Source organism: Sylvia atricapilla, chromosome Z (genome assembly GCF_009819655.1).
Source record: "Sylvia atricapilla isolate bSylAtr1 chromosome Z, bSylAtr1.pri, whole genome shotgun sequence".
NCBI lineage: Eukaryota > Metazoa > Chordata > Aves > Passeriformes > Sylviidae > Sylvia > Sylvia atricapilla.
The window spans coordinates 68,403,756-68,420,153 of NC_089174.1; the positions used below are offsets into that span (position 1 = coordinate 68,403,756).

A 16,398-nucleotide genomic window follows, 5' to 3' on the forward strand; every position below is an offset into this window, starting at 1 on the left:
TTAACTCTTGCTCATGGTGGATGTGCAGAAGGACTTGCCTTTGAACAGCACACTGAGCAAGGGGGTGACACTGTTGATGAAGAGCCCACGGATATTGGCTGGCAAGGTGTCTCTGTTCTTCTCTAGAAAGCCCTCGGCAGTGTATTGTACCTGTGGAAAGGGCAGCAGGTCACTAAGGGACAGCAGTGCTCACAGGCTGGCTGTAAAAGCCACTTCTGCAGCCTGCTGGGAGCTGATCATATGTTAAACTGAATGTACTCTGGCCTGCACATGAATTTTCTAAACCCACAGGCACACCTCATTCAGATGCCAACCCTGAGGAACAAAACCATGCACATGCCAGAGGCAGCAGCCACAGGAGTGCAGCATAACACAAAGACATCCACCTTTTACGTGTTAAATGTTAATTTTTGTAATAATGAATGTCACAAACAATAAGTTAGTCAATAATGCTGAGATTAGATTACTAAAATGCAAGTTAAAATGAATTGTCATATCTGACCTGAATTGTCATATCTGCTCCTGCTCCAAAAATTATCTCCAATCAATTCAACCTAGTGTGGACCAATGCTTTCAGTACTGGTGGCAGTAAAGCTACATGCAATAGTGCTAAATCTCAAGCTTAGATACCAGTGAATGTGTAAATAATTGCCTCCACATTTAAAACATTAATTACCCTGCTGTTTACACAGTGCTCTCAGGTATTTGCAAAAAAAGTCACTGTTATGCTGTGGAACCGAATAGGTAAAGAAAAATCCTTTAGCCTGTCCTTTGGTGCTGCACAGTGGACACAGTACATTTATTTGTGAAGGACTATTTTAGGACTAGAGTTCTAATAGAATGACAATTAGAAGAATAGTAGATTCTTCTAATGCCCTATGCTTCTTAGAGGTAGCCCCATTTTCCTCAGAGGTCTTCTCTTCCTGTACCTTTTACATAAATCCCAAGGAATTCTAGGAGGCAATTCATTGGAACACATCACTTCTGTTAGTGTCATCCTCAGACCACACATTCCTTAACATCAAAGCCTTATTTGTCAGGCAACACTTCCACCCCCACCAACATACACTACAACAACATTTTTCCTGCAAACAGTACATACTTTCCCAGCATAGTGAATGATGCTGAAGCCCAAAACATGGCCTCGGGCTGGCTGGAAGTGTAAATTCCCCTTAAAGCTGCTGTTTAGCTTATCCACAAATGTCTTATCAGTTGCCTGCAAGAAAGCAGATTTCATAAGGTGCAACAGAGGCCTGATGGGGATACATGGAGTCAAAACAAAGTGTTAGAAGTATCCTTGGCTGTGCAATAGTCTTCTGCAATACCTCCTCCTGACTCCTCTCAGGAATGCCAATGCCACTAGACTGCTCCTGATCTTGATGTCCTGTTTCATAAGTCACACATGGGGACATCTCTGTTCATCCTGCACTCCAACCCAAGAGCTTTCTTTGTAGCCCAGGTATTTATTTCTATATTAGCCCCCGGAATATTTTCTCTGCCTCCTCTCTCATACATACCTGAGGGAATGCACTCTGCTCATCCAGAAGAGAGAGCAACCCAAGTGGCTTGGCCAGGAGCAGATTCTGCAGGAAAGAAGATGCATGAAAGCAGTGCAGGACATCCCCTCTCACCCTCACCACCCTCTGGAGGTTCTTCCCAGGTGCATCTCCTCCCCATGGTAGAAAGAGCAAGACTTTTCTCTTGGCTGGACAGAGCAATTATATTCTGTCAGACCTCTCACTCACCAGGATAGGTTCATTATTGTTGAATGTGATGGTCTCCCAAGGCAGCCCTTCTTCCTTATAGGCAGCCTGCTCAAGCTGGAAAATGTGCTGAAATAAAGGAAAGAGAGGTTGAAGCACCCAGGAGACTTGGCTAGACAAACCCTGAACATCTTCCTTGGTCTGAACAAGAGGACAGAGGTGTGGCACTCCCAGCCACAGCATGAGAGGTCCAAGATGTAGCTCTTGTTCTCCATGGTTCTCTGTAACCCTGGCACTCACTGGTCCTGGTGCATAAAGCAGGATCACTTGTCGAAGTGTAAGTTTCCCTGCTATTACTACTTTAGTTACTGCTTCATCCTTCTACCTCTTTCTTTCCTGTCCCAGTGGCTCCCCCGCCCCAGCAGAGAAAGTTGCTGCTCTCTATCCTGCTTCGGTATTCACTACTTCTGTCCTTCCAGGCAACAGATATGTTTTTCCCCAAGCTCTCCTGCATGTGCCAGGTAGAGCAGTGTTCTGCTTTCTCTGCAACACAAGGTGAGGCCACCTTCAGCAGACTTACATGGTTGAAGAAATGCTGCAGCTGCTCATTGGCCAAGTTTATGCAAAGCTGTTCAAAATTATTCACTGCAAAATTTTCAAACCCAAAAATATCCAAGATGCCTAAAAAAAGGGAAGAAGAGCACATCATGGAGCCTGCAGACCATGCCTGCAGATCACTGTGTACACCAACACACAACTAAATCTCTTATCACACAGCTCTTGTAGCACAGGGAAAATGCAGCCAAGAGACACACCAGTGGCAGACCTCACACAGCTTGGAGAGTTAGCTAAGAGAAGACCCATTCCAGCCTGGCTTCTCTGCTAAGCCAGAGTACCCCAGAACTACAGCCTTACAGTTGCTTCAGAAAAACTGACTGCTCAGAGTTGAACAAAGCCCTACAGACTTCATGCTGCTGGCTCTTATCTCAAGCAGGATTACAGTTTTCATAATGCATCCCAGCACACAAACTCTGTGAAACCTCACATAGTGCCAGTCCTTCGTTGTGGCTGAGGGATTCACATTTGAGAACAGAACAGGAGCAAGGCAGGCAGAACTCACCTATCTCCCTCAGTTCCACCTCAGGGTCCACGTTCTCAGCCAGCAGCTCATTGATCTTGCAAACAATCCAGCCAAACACTCGGCCATAGGCCACCTTTGCAATGGAGTCCCGAGCATCTGCACAGAGGAAAAACAGCAGCTCACTGAAGAGCTTCACAGGAGAGCAGAGGACACCACACACAAGGTGGCTCAATACATCCACCTCTAGCAACAATGTCTGTATAAAGCTACTTTAAAGATCAGATAAACATTGGATTGTCCCCACCCTTTGTAACTATGAGCTGTAAAAACAGCTCTTTAATTCCAAAACCTTCACAATCTTTCTACAAAGATACCAGGGAATTTTTGCGTCATGCCATTTTTTAGAATATCCAGAGACTTGCTTTCTCCTCTGAAGATATACTAAGTATGGATCCCCTCACTGCTAAACGAAGAGAGAAGCTTCAAATCTTACTTGGAAAATTGGATGGCTCTCTTCCTCCTAGGCCCACAGTTGCTAAGTGTTTAAATGCAGTAGACAAGAAAAGGACACAACTGATGGAAAGCTTGCTAACATTCTAAGAAGGAGACCAAATTAACATGACTTATGATTGGAGATGTATCTTTTGCTGTCAAAAGAAATTTGTAAAACAGAACTAGCTAATCTCATTTCACTGTCATTTTCTTCTTTCATTTATTTGAAGCAATAATCTCTCTTAACTAGCTTTTAAAATACTATACTTTAAATTAACCTTTTGGTACAGATTATTTTAGGCTATTTTCTTGTTTTTTGAAAGGGAAAATAACACCTTGTGGCTGCTACTTTACTCTTTTCACTCCATTCCTGACACTGTGACATCTCATTGTTCTCATGGTTTTTTCCCCATCTATTACCTAGAGCTCTGCACACTGCCAGCACACTGCAACAGGAGCCTCCCCCTCTTTTGCACAAATACCCAGAGTTTCTCTCTGGGCTGAGTCAGAAAGCAAAGCCAATTCCTTGGTTTCTCATTTAATCTCTGCAGTCTCCTGGAGACCAAACAAAAGCAGCATTCATGATGCTACAAGTCAGTAAGAGACTAAACAGATAAACACTGATATATTCGCCTCTGTGTGAGAGGAATGAAGAGGCACAGAAGAACATCTTTGTTCCCAACAAGCTGCACATGTGTAGAGATACCCTTCCATCTAAACCCAGTCTCTCTAGCCAGCACATCTGCAATTCATTGTATTTCCTACCTTCTGCCTGCTGCTGGGTGTAAAAACGCTGGATCTGCTCGCCTCGGGTCACTGACGTTGTACAAATCAGGCATTTTAACAACTCATCTTCCTGGACTCCAAACTGACCCTGGGAACCAGGAAATAGAGGAGGACAGTCAGTTGTAAACTCTCACTCTGCTCGTGGGGATTGTGTCTGTCTGTGTGTAACAGGGTCATGATTGAGGGTCAGGCCTTTGAGCACCATGGAAAGGCAAGTGCTACTTCTGGCACCAGAGTCAGATGCTGGCTCTGATCTACTCCACCCCTGCAGCGATCAACCTCACACACTCGATCTCAAACAATTTTTTGTTTTGCTTTCCCAGTGCTGCCACCTTTCACCTTCTTTGGGAGCTATGCCAGTCCCTGCTGAGTGGTTTAAAGACTTACTGAACAGCACCACACGGAGGTGACTGTGAAGGTGCTGAGCCGTCTGAGCTTCAGCATCACAGGAACCCACACAAGAGGTAGGAAACAAAGCAAACTCAGACACACTGAACCCCTCAGTGATTTAACAGGAATTCCCCTCCTGTGGGCAAGAAATGAGGAGCAGGCTTTCAGAAATAAGATAAAAAGAAGTTGGCTGCTGAACAGACGTAGGTGGTTGTTTCAGGTATGGTGTAGGAGGGAAACAGGCAAAGAGATGGGAGTGAAATCGAAGAGCAAGGGTGCTGGGATTTCAAATAGGTCAAAATGAAAGAAACAGAAAGGGAAGAAGTATGTTACTTTTTCTGTCTTGTGTTGTTAACAAAGCAGGATAACTTCTCCATCCCATATAACAAAAATGCAATGGTCCTGGGAAATATATACTTCTTAATCTGTGATAATGTCATGCAAAATAGTAGACAATTCAATTAATTCAGTATAACCAATAAAAAATGACAGCACTTAGTGTGGTATCCTTGGACAAAATCTGATGAAAACATAGAACTAGTGTGCAGATATTGCCCACCTGAATTTCTCCAAGGTGTCATCACACTCACTAACATAAAACATTTAGTTTTAAAAAACTCGTGTTTCATGAAGTCAGAAAGGTATATGCTGACTATGTAAGACACTGGTTCTAGGCACACAAGAAATAGAAGCTGAGATGCATCTCCTTGGGTATGAATAGCAGTAAACACAAATGCTGTCATGGGATCAAACTGTACATTTCCAAAAAAAACCCTGTTCTTTAGAACCTTCTTCACAGAGGCAGAAATATCCTCTGGCAGGAACAGCTCCTGCAGTCACACAGCCAGTGGGAAAGAGCATCATACCCATAAGGTTTCTGTCAACAATTCTTGTGACTCACCGCTGCAGCCTTCAGCCATCCCTGGGAAGCTTCACTGACTTTTAGAGACCCACTGCTCTCCTCAGGCTCAAAGGTCACATTGCCCAGAGACAACACACCAGCCAAGATAGCCTGCATGCCCACTTGCTCCTAAAACACAAAAGAAAGGTGAAAAACCTACTAGCATGTAGCATGTACAACACAGACAACCCAGAAGTCAGAGAGGTTAAGGGAAGAGGCACAGGCAACCTGTGGGAAAAAGCTCTCCACAGTCAGGCAGACTCAGGTGGCCTGAAAGTAACATGGAAAATCTAGACAAAAAAAATAGGACTGAGTTTCAAAAGTGGAGCTAGAAAGAAACTCTGTGCCTGCAGAAAGCACAGATGGAAATGAAACAGCCCCCAGACTAACCTGTTCTTGGAAGCCCACCATGTCAAGGGCATTGCAAACCTCTTGGTATTTGTGCTTCCAGTGTTCAGCTACTTCCTGTGTACCAAATCGTCCACTTATGTACCTGAGAAAGTGCATATCCCACAAAAACTGTCACACCATCAGCACTGTAAGCCAGTCCTACCCCACGGGAACAAAGCAGATCACCAGAAGTGGAGACATGAAGGGGAAAGAAACTTTTCCAAGGTAGTGCAGCAGAGACCCCAGACCTCCCAGTTTCCATGATGATCCATATTATTATTATTGTTGTTGTTATTATTATTATTACTATTATTATCTTCATGTAGTTCCATTCAGATCCCACTCCAGCTTCCACTCCCCCACAGATAAAACCCCAGGGCAGAGAAAAAACTCCATTATGCTGTTTTCCCCTTCACCACCCATCATAAAGACTAAACTAGGGTCTCCTTTTAATGCACCTGTAGAATGAAGGATCCAATAACCCATACATCTCCTTCTGCTCTGAAGACAGTCCAGCAAACATGTAGTAGAAGATGTGGAAATTCCTCTCCCCAGTACCTTGTTGCACCACCCGTGACTTCTCTAACAGGTACTCACTCAGCTTTGCACCTTGCACTGCACACAAAAAGGTGACAGGGTAAGGAACTTCACTCTGGGGCACATGAAGCTGCCTAGGCTGTCCCACATCTTTTCTTTGGTTCCAGCACAGAATTGTCTAAATTAACTTTCTTATATGCAAGACCCTCTAGGCTGCCCAGCACACCGGAAATGGGCTTCTCCACTCTTACTGCAGTCTAAGAGATTCTTGTTCACCTCTTTTACAAGAAACAAAGGCTTCTGGACTCACAGAGTGTTACTGACACTTACCCTGCACTCTCACCCCCATATCCTTGTCATATTCTCACTTTGTCCAAACCCAGGCCTAATCCTATCCAGGTCTTAGCCACCAGTGGTTGCTGTGAGATTTTACTTAATTGCACACCCTTCCCACAGGGAGCCATGAGCCAAAATTTCACCCTCCACAAGTTTTGGCTACTCAGTCCACTCCCTCCAGTTACTAACCACCCCCCAGGCTAGTAAGTGCCCTTGCCTTTACCTGTATTTTCCTGGAAACGCAGCTGTATGTATTTTCCAAAGCGGCTGCTGTTGTCATTCATCACTGTCTGGGCATTGCCAAAAGCTTCAAGCAAAGGATTCACCTAAAACAAGTGAAGAAGCAGAACAACCAGTCTTCAGATTAAACTATCCAATTCAACTTACTTGTAAAAATGTATCTTTAGCATTTGCTACTCAGAGTTCCACTGAGTAGAAAGGAAAGGAACGACCTCATGAACATGGATCAGCCCCTATTTTATCTCTGCCTGGATAAAGAAATTGAAAGAGGCAAATATCACTAAGACTAAGCAGCATGAGATTAACAATGATCAGTACAATTGAACTGATGGGATCTCAGTAAGATCACTGAGTCATTTGTTAGAAGATAAGGTTGGTATAACCTATTTCCCCACAGTATCTGCTAGTCACTAGATAATTTGAGGGCTATACAACAGCAATAAACAAAGTCACCATGTCACTCAGTCAATGTAAGTATGACAGCTTAGCTACTGAAATTTGCAGACATAAGGAGAGTGCATTATAAAGAAATTAACAGAACAATCATACCAGCCTGCTAAGCTGGATGCAAAGGTGGCAAAATGACAGTTTTTCTGTATTTGAGCAAAGAATGCCTGTCAACTGGAAGAAGAATGCCTCAGAGTAGAATGTTGAGCAGCCTGTTGAGCACAACTTTAAGGCATGACTGTAATCCCCTAAAAGACTAACTTAGTCCTTGGATACATCTGCAGGAACCAAATAAGATGCATATTATTTCTTCATTGTCACCTCTAGGCTTTCCAAGGGCAGCTCATCTGGGCTGAAGTGAGTTATTTCCAGGGGAGGAACTGCAGGCTGGCTCTAGGCACTCTCCTGCTGAGCAAACACAGCTCTCCCGCCTGTGGAACCTGCTCAGGTCAGAAGCAGCCTGGCAGTGTGGCCTAAGCCAGTTCTAAGCAATGACAGCAGATGTATCAATGTCACGTTCTGATAACCCAGCACAGGCATTCACCTTGGATCCACCACGGATGATACCATACTGAATTAATACACCATTCCAGAGCCCAAAGCACAGCATGTGGCATTGGGTTTATGTGTCAATATATTGGTTGCAGGAGGAGCTAAAGCTGTTTTTGTGAGGAGATGCCAGACAGTTTCCCCATGTTCAACAAAGCCAACGCCAGCCAGCTCCAAGACCTGCCACTGGACAAAGCTGAGCCCACCAGTGACAGTGGCAGTGCCTCTGGGATAAAAGCTGCTGCACACCCACAGAAGGGAGACAAGAGTGAGAATGTGTGAGAGGAACAGCTCTGCAGACACAAGTTCAGTGAAGGAGGAGGGGCAGGAGCTACTCCAGCTGCAAGAGCAGAGATTCCCCTGTGGTCCAGCCCATGGTGAGGCAGCTGTGCCTCTGCAGCTCCTGGAAGTCCAGGGGGAGCAGAGATCCTCCTGCAGCCCCTGAAGGACCCCACACCAGAGCAGGTGGATGCCTGAAGGAGGCTGTGACCACGTGGGAAGCTTTCCTAGCAGGACATGTGATGAGGAGCCCATTCTGGAGCAGGTTTGCTGATAGAGCTTGTGATCCTGTGGCGGGGCCACACCGGAGCACCTTGCTCCTGAAGGCTGTACCCCGTGAAGGTACAGACTAGAGCATTCTGTTCCTAAAGTACAGATGTACAAGTATCCAATGGATGGTACTGCCGCTGGGGCAGCCTTCTCCTGAAGGACTGCATCATGTCAAGGCACCCACGCTGGAACAGTCTGTTCCTGAAGGACTGTCTCTGCTGGGAGGGACCCCATGCTGAAGGAGGAGAAGAACATGAGGAAGAAGACAGTAGCACAGATAATCTGTGATTAACAGATCTGTGACCTCAACACCCATCCCCTATCTGCCTGTGTTGCTGGAGGCAAGAAGGTAAAGAAATTGGGAGTCAAGTTCAGCCTAGGGAGAAGGGAAGAGTAGTGGAAGGTGTTTCAAGGCTTGTTCTCATTTCTCATTATCCTACTCTGATATTAACTGGCAAGAAATTAACTTAGTTTTCCCTAAGCTAAGCCTGTTTTGATGTGATGTAGCAGTCTGATGTGTCTGTAGTAGTCTGAGTCTGTGATGGTAGTTGCTGAGTGATCTCACAGTCCTAATCTTAACCCATGAGCTTTTGTTATGTTTTCCTACCTCTGTCCAGGTAAGGAGGGGGAATGATAGTGGGCACTGGTTGAAGCTAACCTTCCACACAGAGAAAGACCTCTATATTTCTACAGGAAATCTGAGAAGACAGACTTTAAAGTAAAGAGGTCCAAGAACTCACTCTTCTTAACCAATCACATGGATAGTTTTTTTGTTTAAAAAACCTCACAGCTCCCTGGGGAGAAATTCAAGTGGAAATATTTCAGACCAAAGAGTAAAATATGTTTCAAAATGAGCTATCAAGGATACATGAAAGAAGTAAGGATGGCAGTTAGCCAGCTATTAGGTGTGCGCCTAGCTCTACAAGTAGCCAAGGATAGGTTACTAAAGGATGTGTGAATTCTTTATCCCTCTGTACCATTAAATAAAGATCTCATTTTTTCTAATGAAAGTCCTTGTTCTAACTCAAACAGGACATTATTTGGAAAAATGCCACCAATCTCTTGTAACAGCAAACATGATAAATGATTACAATAGTTTTCTCTAATTCAAAAACCATCTCCAGCAAACAAAATTACTGATCTACTAACCCTTCCAATTTGTGGCCAGCTATCTCACCATTCTTATCCACTATTTTTTTATGTGTTTTATATGTGGCTCCCTGATTTCCAGTGGTGATTCACTGGCAGTCTTCCTAAGCTTAATGCAAGTTGTCTTGCAGCAGTGTTGCTTCTGCACCTTAAAGCCGCATCCTGCAGTGACCTACCTGAAGTATCTGCTGCTCCAGCTGTGATTTGCCCTTGCATAGGTTCATTATGTGCTGCAACAACAACTTTGTACTCTCTGTTTTCCCAGCACCACTTTCTCCACTGCCAAGAAAAAGCAAAATAAATTCCATCAACCTTAAAGTATAGTTGCTCTGCCCCTTATGGCTCAAGTGCTCCATCACTTGAGAGTGCTCTATAACAGTTTCACAACTTTACAACAGTTTCACAACAAAATCACATGTTGAGTAAAAACTCACACACCACATCTTTACATAGGGTGTCCCATGATGTTCTGGTCCTTCATCAGGGAACTTGTCCCTCTGTGCAAAGGAGTACTGATATACCCCACACTGTCACTTCTGGATGAGAGGTGCCAGACAGACCACTTGCTCTGCTTCCAAAGTCATCTGATGCTGGAGTCCAGGGCACTCCTCTGGACGCCCTGGAAGGTCACAGACCTCAGTAGAGAGGACTGGGACCCAAACAAGAGGGTTTGAATCTGGGCAGTCCAGGGGGTTGCCTGGCACAGAGCCCAGGAGCACACAGTCTTTGATCTCAGTCCGTGGAAAAAAGCTTCCAACACTGAGTCACAAAGGTGTGAAAACAGTAGTGTAGTTTATCATAGGGTGGAAAATGTTGTAGTTTTGGGTTTTTAGAATATAGGTACGGGGGGAACAAGATGGAGGAATTAGGGCAGTGCTCTAGCTTCTTCTTCTTCTCCCCTGGCATCCATCTTTTGATGTGATGGTGGCACAAAGTAGTTTAAGGGAATTGGGTCAGAGCAGAGATGTTAGTATAGGTGATAGGTGGCACATAACTGGAAATAATATACACGTAATTATCTGTATAAGAAGACAGTGACCTCCGATCGGAGGTGGAGTAATCCTGTCTCCGAGCAGCAGAACACCTCGGCTGGACACAGAGAACATTGTAAGATAAGAATTAATAAACAACACGAGAAATCGAGAAAATAAAATAAGACCTTGAAGGCTCCCTTTCACTCTCACATCTGCCTCAAGGTTTTCAGAGGTAAAAACTCTTAGCCACCCTAATCTCGGTCACAGAAAACCAAACCCGAGAATCTGGTACATCAACTCCCTTGTATATGCTGGAGCCAACAACCTCCTCTTTCTCCAGAGGAATTTGTCCTATCCGCATGACGTCCACACCTGGATACTGATCATGAGATGCTGTGGCATCATGAGGTGTTTCACACATCCACGTGTCAGACAGCTGGCAATATGGGTTTAGACCTGCCCACACTCCCACAGTGGCAGCAGGGCACATCACCGTGCTGTCACACGTCCACAGCACCTCCGCCTCCAAGTCAAACAACCATCACTTGGAAGGTGCAGTTTCCCCTGTCCTGGGAGAGGCAATGTACAGTCAGTGAGACAACATGTCCTTAACTGACAATATCACATCGGCTGAGAACTCCAGCATATGCATGGAAAGAAAAATAAATCCAGGAAATGTTGGAGATATACTTGAGAGCAGGTCCCCATTTCCTTTGAGTTGACCTTTGAGCATGTGGCGTGGCTTTATTGCTTTGTAGCTACCAGTAGCTCTGTGCTTGATATCAAGTATGTGTCATAGGTGGCTAAAAACCTCAAGTACTACAGCAGGTCCCTGATCTCAAGCACAGATCAGACCAGCACCATGCAAATTCACACAAACAAAGTAAGACCATTTTGCTAGATGAGAACATGTCATCCAGCCATCCAGTGCCCCTGCTTGGTACATTCAGGTTTATTTTTATTTTTCAGTAACACACCTAAAAAAACCAAAAAAAAAAAACCCACCAAAAAAAACCCCCAAAACCCCCACAACAACAACAAAACCTAAATCTACATCTATATCTATCTCCAACCGTGGTTTCATGGCTCAAGCTTGACTTTAAACCCTCCAACAAGCACAACGCCTTCACAAGGTCCTGCAAGCACAGCAGGTGTGTAACTGCCCTCAGCTCTGAAGAAATGCATAGTCATCTTCAGGTGACTCAAGTGTAACTGAGGACAGTTTGGTAACAATGAACACTTATAATCTGGCAAGTAGCTGCTTCATCCAACATCACCTCTGAAGAATGCCATCCAGACCTTCCAGACTCAGTTGGAGACACTAAAGACACCACAAGGGACAGCAGATCCTGGTGTGCTGTTGTCGTGAACTATGGTCTAACAGGAGTGACCTTGTTATCCCTGTTCACTCCAACTGTGCTCACATAGGAAAACTTGGTAATTAGTGTTTCACCACCTATAGAGAAGAAAACCATGAATTTCCTGTGACAGTAACACACAGACCACCTAAAAGATTGCAAGATGCATAGGAGTGTATCAGACTCATCTCTGAACTGCTGGCAGAAGGTGACCAGGCCACTGACCACCTGGCAAATTCTCATGGGTTACTCTTTCTTGTCTTCTACCTCCCAAGACAAATACAATGACGGTTCTCTATCTCCCAGAGCCCTACCAGCAGTGCCTCTTGCACCTGTGACTGACTCCATTGCCACCACTTACTGAGAGCACTTCATGTAAAGCACAGGCACCAATGGCCAGAAGGCTACAGAAATGAGTGGGGCTCAAGTGCTCCTCAGAGTCAGTTCCCAGTGCCACCAAAACACTTCACAGTGATTCAGTAATTGACTTCCACATCATGTAGACTGAAAGTACTGATAGAGTGATCAGAAGTCAAATACAAAGGAGAATTAAATCAAACAAGCTGGCAAGTAGCATTTTAACAGAGACAACATTTAAACTGTTTTCTACAACACCCAGTTGTAGAGAAGAGGCAGTTAATGTTTCAAGGCTTTCTCATCGCTCATGGCTTTCTCTGCCAGTTGATGTTGTTTGAGACTTTCTCTGCTAAACTATGCTAACTGCTGCACTGCAGAGTTCGAGCAGAACAAGAGTGACAAGATAGAATGAAATGTCCATGATACTGGTAGGGTCTTTGGTTAAAAGCCCTGACTTCTAGGGCACAGAATTGCCCATGACTTTAAGATACTCCCTGACTAGATTTTCCAAAGGAAATCTGCCTTAGAGCAGAAAAACGTGTTTTAATTCTTTCTGCTCTTCGGTTACACTTGGGAAGCTCCACTTTGTGAAAACTGGCTCCTTCCATTATCATCCTTCCAACTTTTACTACAGCTTTTACTGCAGCAGTTGTGTTTCCAGAGCAGAGCACCCAATGGCTTTTCCCAGAGCTGTATTCCAGTGGCTGGATCCCCACCAGAAGTGAACCTGGAATCTTTACTGTTGTAAAGATTGCTGGACGAGCCACTCCATGAAAGCCAGTTTTGTCTGCCCACACGTCCACAAGGTGCACCTGCTAATCTGTCTTAAAAGCGGTCGGGATGAAAGATGTGTCGCCAGCACAGATAGATTTTGACTCACCAACAGAACTGGAGAAGAGCTTCACCCGAACCAGGGGCAGGGAGATCCCTGAGAGCTTTCGGGGCCGTCCCCAGCCCCCGGCCGGCGCCGGGACACCCGGCCGCCGCTCACCTGATGAGGATGCACTGGTTGCGGGGTCCGCCGCCCCCGCGGCCCAGCATGGCGTGGTAGGCGCGACTAGCCACGGCGAAGATGTGGGGCGGCAGCGCGTCGGTCTGGAGGCGCCGGTATCGCCCGGAGACCTGCGGGGAAGCGGCGGCGGAGAGGCGTGAGCGGCCGAGGGACGACGGGGCGCGGCGGGGGGCGCGGTGCTCACCTCTCTCCCGTAGATCGGCAGCGGCTGGAAGGGGTTCATGGCGACGAGGATGTCCCCGATGTCGGTCTGCGGGGACGGGACAGCCGGTCAGCCGAGCGCCCGCCGCCGCCGCCCCCCGCCCCGGCCCCCGGCACTCACGTAGATGTTCTGCTGCAGGAAGCGCTCCCGCAGCCCGGCCAGCAGCGCCGCCTCGTCCAGCTCGGCTAGCGCCGCCAGGTCCCCGGCCGCTCCGGCCCGGGGGCCACGCTCCCCCAGGGACACCATCGCCGCCCGCCGCCGCCCTGCCCGGCCCGGCCCGGCGCCGCCGCCCCGGGACCGCCCCCGCTCCGCCCCGGCACCGCCCGCCGGGGCGGGGCCGCCGTTTGAACACGGGGCGGCGGCGGGACCGGCAGGTAACGGGCGGCGGGGCGGCGTGGGGCGCGGGCCAGAGCCAGAGCCAGAGCCAGAACCAGAACCAGAACCAGAACCAGAACTAGAACCAGAACTAAAACTAAAACGACAACCGGGACTGTGACCGGCGTTGGTGGCGTGGCGTGTCCCTGTCTCCACCCGTAGAAAGGTCCTGGGCCGGAAGAACCCCTGAGCAGCCCAGCCTGACTTTGTCAACTGCATGACCTATAAAGATCCCTTTGGCTCAATTAGTCTCTGATTCCACCAAGTATTTCCTGAATCCGTGTCATAGTCAGAGAAAAACATTTGGTAAATGGTTTAGTAAATGCTTTTCAGCGTGCTCATGTTCGGCTTTTTTGTTTTGGAGGTTGCTTTGTGTGTGTGTCGTTTTCTTTGGTTTTGTTGGTTGTTGGTGTTTTTGTTTGTGGTTTTTTTTTTTTTTTTTAAACTGGAAACATTTGTTTCTTTAAAACTTATTTCATTTGATTAAAAAAAAAACAAACCCAAAAAACCCCCCAAAAAACCACCACCACCACCACCAAAAAACCCCACGCAACAACAACAACAACAAAACCCCCAAAACAGAACCGTGGTAATGAGAAAATTGATTAATGTTTGGTAAAAAAAAACCCATTCAGTTCAATCCTGCAAGACTTTTGATGTATCTTTTCTCATCTGCTGAAAGAATATTATACCCTTTGTTTTAACAGATTCAAAAACCACTTTTAATACCCTGCAGCACAGGCGAATTGAAGGAGGGCTAGGTGCATGTTTTACTTCTAGTATTAGCTCCTGCAATATTTACTGCTTTATTCCTCAGAGTGGCTGAAGAGTGGCTGTGGGCTCTAGAGTTTCTCCCTTTCTGTTCCCCTTTCTCTTACCTCAGAGTGGGGATGTGGGGCAGTGTGGCCCTTGGAGCCCACCCACCATGTGTTCACATTCCTGAGACATTAAGAGAGGCTGTGCTGCAATAAGAACAGGAGATTTTTGAGGATACTCAAAAAACTTAGAAAGGGTGAAGGGGATGGTGCTAATGGTGCATTTTAAGGTAGTTAACAGTAACAGGGTGCTGGTTTTCAGAGGGTTTTGAACTGATCTGGGGAGAAACAAACTGAAACAGTTCTATCACTTGTAGGTGAAGTGTTTTCTACTGTACCCACAGGCTGCAGACAGCTGTCACCCTGCAGACCTGACACAGAATATATTGTGCAATAATGGGAGTGTTTGAACTTCTTTATGTGAGCAGCAGATGGTCAAATCTGGTGTAACTTGTTTGTTTTAATAGTTGTGTGTTAAAAGAAATTTGTCTGCAAAATGAAAACCTTGACTGCAGTCTACCCAGGCTAGAGGTGCTCTGCAAATGCCAGCATTTTAGTCCATTACTGGTGAGTACTTTGCAACTGCACTTCAATAGAAACATGGAATGGTTTGGGTTGGAAGGGGCCTTAAAGACCATCTCCTTCCAACAGCCCTGCAAAGCCCAAGGATACCTTCCACAGACAGGGCTATTCGGGGTCCCATCCAGCCTGGCCTTGAACACTTCTGGGGCAGGACTAACGCTAAGCTTAAGGTGGTGTCCCTGCAGTGCTGCCTCTCCATCCATGCCAGGTCTGCCCTGTTTGACCAAGGTGTGGTCTTGGTTAGGCTTGTGATTGTGCTGTAAGTGAATATGAGGGTAAACCTCTGGAGACGCTGCTGCTACTATAAAACACTGCACATGTCCCTCAGTTCTCTGGACTTCTGGCAACCCATTAAATGAGTCCTGGTACCCGTTTGATGTGAAAGTTTTGTTTCAGACATTGATTTACATATCTGAACTGTCTCTGGAAGATGGTGTTCGACAAATCTCCTTCTCTATCATGACACATTTTTCTGTATTAGTGTATCTTGTCCATGTGGGAAACAGAATTTTTCAGAGGCAACTCAGCTTCCAGCGAAACTGCACACTTGATGCTGGGGGAAGTGCGCAACTGCCTGCACTGCGTTTTCATCAAAAGAACAATAGCTAACTGGTGTTCTGCTAAAACCTGCCTCTTTCACTGAGTGTGATAAACAATGTTTTTCTATGCAACAAAACCATGATACTGTAGCAGAAGAGCAGGGCAGGAGCAAAGCTGGTGCTGATTCACAACAGTTGCTCGGCCTCTCTCACCTCCAGCAGCACCAAATACTGTTAGAAAATGATAAAGCAAAGTACTTGCTTCTTAGTAACCTCCATGGGAAAACAAGTAATAATGCTCTCTTCTCTTTCCCTGCGAAAGGGGAAGTCCTGCTACATTCCCCCCACCCTGCCAGACAAATCTTATGGTTATTTTCTGCTCCTATCTACCGTACCTCTCCCACCCACAAACTTGCTTGAGTTTAACAAGAATTTCACGTAAAGAATGGGGAGGACTAAGCAGAGGAAGCAGTGGTTTGCCCGTGGGATTGTGCACTGAGATTTGCTTACAGATATATCCTCACTTGCCGCTCTCACTTTCACAGCCTGGTCTCTCTAATGGTGTTCCTCTGTTTGATGCAGGGCGCTCGTGCCCACGGGAGGGAATGCAGAAGGAAACTTAATAATGGTTGCT

The 16,398-nt window shown here is 46.2% G+C and overlaps 1 protein-coding gene across 1 annotated transcript; it reads right to left on the reverse strand.

Annotated features, from left to right (window-relative positions):
• On the reverse strand, positions 1-13,699 carry LOC136374284 (myosin-IIIb-like). The gene is made up of 15 exons (XM_066339583.1): positions 13,574-13,699; positions 13,436-13,501; positions 13,231-13,361; positions 9,727-9,829; positions 6,840-6,942; positions 6,202-6,358; positions 5,744-5,846; positions 5,354-5,482; positions 4,042-4,150; positions 2,824-2,940; positions 2,284-2,384; positions 1,746-1,832; positions 1,518-1,583; positions 1,103-1,216; positions 1-150 (listed from the first exon to the last, which is right to left on the reverse strand). The coding sequence occupies exons 1-15, from the start codon at positions 13,697-13,699 to the stop codon at positions 1-3; spliced, it is 1,662 nt and encodes a 553-aa protein (XP_066195680.1).
• Between the last annotated feature and the right edge of the window lie 2,699 nt (positions 13,700-16,398).